Source organism: Etheostoma cragini, chromosome 10 (assembly GCF_013103735.1).
Source record: "Etheostoma cragini isolate CJK2018 chromosome 10, CSU_Ecrag_1.0, whole genome shotgun sequence".
Lineage (NCBI taxonomy): Eukaryota > Metazoa > Chordata > Actinopteri > Perciformes > Percidae > Etheostoma > Etheostoma cragini.
In genome coordinates this window covers 15,898,117-15,903,677 of record NC_048416.1, presented here as the reverse complement: position 1 = coordinate 15,903,677, position 5,561 = coordinate 15,898,117, and the positions used below count along the sequence as shown (strand labels likewise).

Sequence of the window (5,561 nt, the reverse complement as noted above, 5' to 3'; positions counted from 1 at the left end):
TCAAATGTCTCTTGTGAGTGTGTTTGAGTGTGCACATGCAGGAGCTTGCACATCAGTGGTTGGTTAATCTGTCTCTCTCTGGCTTTTGTGTTTTTGAGTAGAGAGCTGGTCTGGGAGTATCACTGTTATTAGATGCTCCAGTATGTGTGTATTTTTGTGTGTGTCTGTCTCAGCAAGCAAGAGGGGGAAGTTTTATTATTTTCAAATATTCATCATTAATGCCAGCCTGAGTATATTTGGGTGGCTGTTGGACTCCAGCCAGTGCGATAAATGACTCCACTGCACGGCAAAGCTCATGCTGGGAAAGCAACAAAACAATATTACTCTTTCATGAAGAAAAAATAAACAAGACTCAGTAGACTCGAGCAATTTTTTTCTTAAAGGGATTAGAAATAATGGCACTACTGTGAGTTCAAATTACCACATCTTTTGTTTGTGCTCTTTACTTCGCCTTCACTTGACATGGCATAATTCGAGGTGACTGAAATTTAATGGTGTAAAACAGTAGCAGACGGCTTTTAGGAAAGATTTTCAAAATGTTGATCCTTTCCCTCCTGGAAATAATGGAAAATAAGAATAATGAAATAACAACCCTTGAGCAGGCCCAATTCGGCCGAATGGCTGACAGTGCAGAGGAAAGTGTATTAATTTGTGTTTTATCTGTGTTTGTGTGTGTGTGTGTGTGTGTGTGTGTGTGTGTGTGTGTGTACTACACACATAATCCCTGTTGCCGTGCATAGCCTGCCATTTGCTTTGGTTTTGTCTCATCAGCGGGAACATTAAGGTTCTTTAAAGCACTTCTCTGTCCCCTAACTTCTACAGTGTTTGGTTTATCTGTGTGTGTGAGTGTGTGACTAAAACATATATGTGTGTTGAGGGACTCCAGTAGGCTGACACCTTTAATGAAGTCTATGGTGAGTGAACATTACACTTCACCATTCCTTATCAGAGTTCCATTGTCATGGGTTACAGCTAATGAGCAAAGCCTGATAACTCTCACAATTAGTCACAGACCAAGGCATTATTTGACATGTATGTGTGTCATTACCGCCCTTCTCTCTCTCCCTTTCTTAATTTTCCTATTAACTAAACCACGTCATCTGATTGTGCTGGAGGACCCAGGTCTGTCGCAGTTTTGTGGAATTTTACAAATATAAATATAACACTGATTGCCACTCGAAGGCACACAGATGGGTTCAATTTCCTTTGTGTGTGTGTGTGTGTGTGTGTGTGTGTGACTGATTAGGATAGCAGAAAGCCTGTAGCAAAGCAGGGAACGAGTGCCACATTGAAAAAGCAATAATAAACGGTAATCTCCTTAGCCGTCCCAATTATTGCTGTCCCTCCATGTAGACTATGTAGACAAGGCTTCAGGCTGTATTTAGATTCCCCATGTGATATGATCATTGACTCCTGGTCCACTGTAATCCTCTTTATTGTTGAATACACTTGATGTGGGACAGTAGGACACGTTTTTGCCTGTCTGTTTGTGTATGTCTAATCTCCAAGTATTTTTGATGCTACTTGTATCTGTCTTTGTGTGTGTGTGTGTGTGTGTGTTTGTCCCTATGTCCTTGCTCTTTATACACCCATTCTATTGTGACAGAACAGGTGCAGATGAATATGAAACAGCTCGGCGGAGCTTTTAGGATCTGGCCCGCTAATCATGTCCAATGCACCATGTAAGAACATCCTGGATGCCAATCTCCACCTTTAGCACCTTATTTTTAGTGTCAAGCACCAATGTCAAATCTGTTTCACAGGGTATGTACTCTGTAAGTTTTGAACATAAATGTGTAGAGTCGTTTTGGCGCTCTTTAAGTAATTACGGAAGTAAATGGACTGCAGATAAACCAGACACTATAAGACTCAGACAAAAGACAACCTGGTGGACTTGTTCTAAAGTGAAATCACCCCCATGAGTTCTTACACACTCACCAATCTCACACCCTTTCCTATTCTCTCATACCCCAGTGTGAGATATTCCCCACACTGACACTGTAGACTGACTCAACTGTCTCTCATCACTATGAAAATGATAGATAGATAGATAGATAGATAGATAGATAGATAGATAGATAGGACTTTATTTTGTGATTTTATTGATACACGTCTCTGTTTGGTGAGGTGCTTCCAGCGCCCTCCATCCCCTCTCCTGATCTCCAATTATCTCGCTCCCTCCTTCTTCTTTCTCCTTCTCTCTCTCTCTCTCTTCCCCACTTTCTCCCTCCCTCTCCTTTTCATTTGCTTTGTCATACACTAAACCTAGGGCGAAGATGGGAAGCTGTTCACGATCCGGTGCGCTGCTGTTGTTGGGTTTTGTCCTTCATTAATCCCTCCTTTCGTCTCAGTTGATTAATACTGCATCGATATCCCGTAAGGGCAGACAGTCGTCAGCATCTATCCGACACGTATCGACCCTTTACTGGAAAAAAAGAACAAGCGAAGGTTTGGGAAAACGGGGATCCAGCGTGCCCTTCTTGCGCCATGCATGTACGCTCAAGCAGAGGAGATCCTGTTGTAGGCTACTGCGCACCGAGACGCGCCGTGTATGCGCACCACTGATCCCCGTTGAACTTCACCTTCTCTGAAGGACCCTAGAGTCATTTGGATATCGCTACTGTAGCCTTTAGCAGTCTGTGCTCAACCTCACGCCTGGCAAGGGGATTTGGATTTAAACGCCACTAAGTGGAACAGGTAATGTGCTCTTTCACTGGGACCCTGATCTGCGCGGACACGTGGATTTGATTAGTTCTGATTTATGTGAGGGACGCTGCCTTAATATCCCACTCAGCGACATATGGTGGTCTGTGGGCGCAGATTTCCAGCTATCGAGCTTCTCCACAACGTGTCCACGGCGGAGCTAGAGCGGACAGAGCCGGGGACGCTGAGGAATGCGGAGCCGGGATTTTGTCTTTTCCAGCTCACCTGCGGAAGTCTTCGCAGCCCAAACCAAAGTAAGTCCGTTACAAGGCCCTGTTGTAGGCTATTTTGAGGGATCTATTATTTTTAGGCTACTTACCCGTGACTCCAGTCTACTTTATGATGTTTTCATTAGGCTATCACTTATGCCATCATTGGGACCTGATCTGTACGGTACTATAGATCTGTGTCATTGGGTGTTTATCAGTTAGGCTACCTAGTCTGACATCAAGGTAACCTAGGCTATTTTACAGGAAATATGATGACGCTGTTTTCAAATGTGTGACACAGGAACCGCTACATTCTACTTAATCGGAGCATCAGAGATAGGACCCCCAGACCGAACAAGCACGGGGTCAGTAGGCTTACATAACCTTCTCCGTGTCTTTTCATCCTCCAGCCGACCAACGCAGCCGGTGAGCAAGCGGGGCGCCATGCTACGGCAGATCCTCCTCAACTCCACCGACACCCCAGACTTCGACCAGGTGCTCATGGCCCACTCCTCCACGCACGCGCCTTCCTCCCTGAACGCCTCGCACGGCGGTTCTGTGAGCGTGGCCGCTCTTCTGAGACCCACCGCGGGGCGAGGGGGGGCAGGAGTGCTCCGGGAGGGCGAGCTCCACAAACCGGACCTGATCACCTACATAGTCATGTGCCTACTGCTCTTCCTGTTGGTGTTGCTGATTGTGTTCTTCATCAACTGCCAGCTCCGGAACTCTTTCTTCGCCTCCATGCCATATGACAGGTCGCTGAGAGAGGCCCGGACCTATAAATAGGCTAGGCTAGACCCCCGGGACTAATCTCTGTGGCCCTGGATCTTTAGTGAGACTCCTGCGTGTAGGTTAACGGGTCACCCCTTAACTGCTGTTGTACATACTTAACTCACAAAGTTGTTGCCTTGATCACTTGTCTTTGACATATTGGAAGGCCTAAATAACCTGGAACCCCAACAACACCTAACATGATTAATCAGAGCCTTTACTAGACCAAACGTTGCCCACATGTTCCACAGCACCAACCCCAAAAAGATAGTTCTTCAGACGATAGAGGGCCTTTGAGAAGGTAAATTGGGTACATGGGCCCGCTGCAGGTAGAAAAATAACAGTAGCCTAGACCTTAACTCCTGATTAAATTAGTGACTCATATTGGTTGGGTATACAATGTGAAACAATCCATCATCTCCTGCAACTCCTTGTGGTCAGCGCACTGCACTTTGGAAACTAATTATGTATTCCTTCACATACACTCCTAAGCTTGTGTTTATTCAGCTGCTTACAAATATCACCTGGCGCCTGCTATTTGGGTCCAAATTCACAGTTGGCAATTCCACACTGGCCCAGACACTTTCATGTTTTTTTTTTGTTTTGTGAATGTGACTTATGGTAACATAAATATTCTACAATTGATGGTTTATAAGATATTTTGTATGATTGTAACTTAACTGTCTTGTCTTGTAAAATGCTGATTAAATTCCAGACTGTAGGCCTATGTCGTCACATAAAGATATTTAAATGTAGCCTACTCAGAAGTGGCAGTCATTTCGTTTATCCATCTGTTCATTAATGGTGGTGCTGAAAATGATGCTGCTGTATCTGTGAGGTGAAGAAGTGCCAACTGTTAATCATTTAATACAAGGTGTTTTCAGGAGTGCCATAGTGTTGCTACAGCCTTACCGTACACGTTAACTTAGTTTCAATTAACCTCTCCCCTACAATTTATAGCGCCACACTGTGTGATAAAGCAAACTGTTTTAATGCCACAGTTGATGAGCAAATCCTCTCCAATCTTGTTGTTGGAAACATCTCACACATACCAAGACAGACAGATGAGCCTATCTCTGTATAATCCTGTGTCTGTGTAGTCGTGTGAGCGCGCAGGTTTGTATACGTCTGAGAGGTAAGAGAAACACTGCAATTCAAGTTTTGGACATTATATCTTATACAAACACAGTGGTTGACAGTGACTATTTTTGTCTGTGGTGCGTATTCAAAATCATCTCTGAATCAAAGAAACGCTTAAATAATAATATACAATAATGCATTACAAGTGGGGAACAGAAGGCCACATCTGGAGTGTTAAGTTTATAAAGACCAACCAACTCAATGCGGTTTTCAGAAGACACTCCGCTAACAATTGGGTCAGCATATTCAGAACAATGTGTTTTTATGTGCCTTCTTGATTCAATCATTTGCTGCAATTGCCTTGTGGGCTAGGCCTATATTCTAATGCTCTTTTTCCCCCACGTCGAATTGAATAAATGCAAATAAATCAATTAAAAGAACAAAAACATCACAACTTCTTCTTTGGGGGATACGTTAACTTTGCTGAACATGCTGTATTAACTCTGGTGGCACTGCAGCGCCTGCCTGCCACCGCTTGGTGGCGCCCAAAGTTCGAATATGTATTTGCACCGTGTGATTACAGTAACTACGAAATACGTTCACGTACCCAAGCCACATACTTCACATTTACAAGTTATAAAAAAGCACCTGCACAAAACAGACCGAAATGAAGCAGCTCCGCACTTGTCGTAGGATCAATCTGGTTGTGGATTTTTCTATAATATGACAGAATTATGAGACAGTAGGCTACATTATGTCATACCCTGTGTAAACACAGGTCAGGAATAGTGATGCCAT

General features: G+C 44.0%; 1 protein-coding gene across 2 annotated transcripts; it reads left to right on the top strand.

Annotated features, from left to right (window-relative positions):
• The first annotated feature begins 2,226 nt into the window (after window positions 1-2,226).
• Window positions 2,227-4,377, top strand: LOC117952170 (small integral membrane protein 32-like). 2 transcript variants are annotated; one of them, XM_034884307.1, is made up of 2 exons: window positions 2,227-2,957; window positions 3,336-4,377. In XM_034884307.1, exons 1-2 carry the CDS (start codon window positions 2,895-2,897, stop codon window positions 3,696-3,698), a joined length of 426 nt encoding a protein of 141 aa, XP_034740198.1. In that variant the 5' UTR covers window positions 2,227-2,894; the 3' UTR covers window positions 3,699-4,377. The 2 variants fall into 2 exon arrangements, with proteins under 2 accessions (XP_034740198.1, XP_034740197.1); XM_034884306.1 differs by having other exon boundaries at window positions 2,233-2,957; window positions 3,214-4,377.
• The last annotated feature ends 1,184 nt before the right edge of the window (window positions 4,378-5,561 follow it).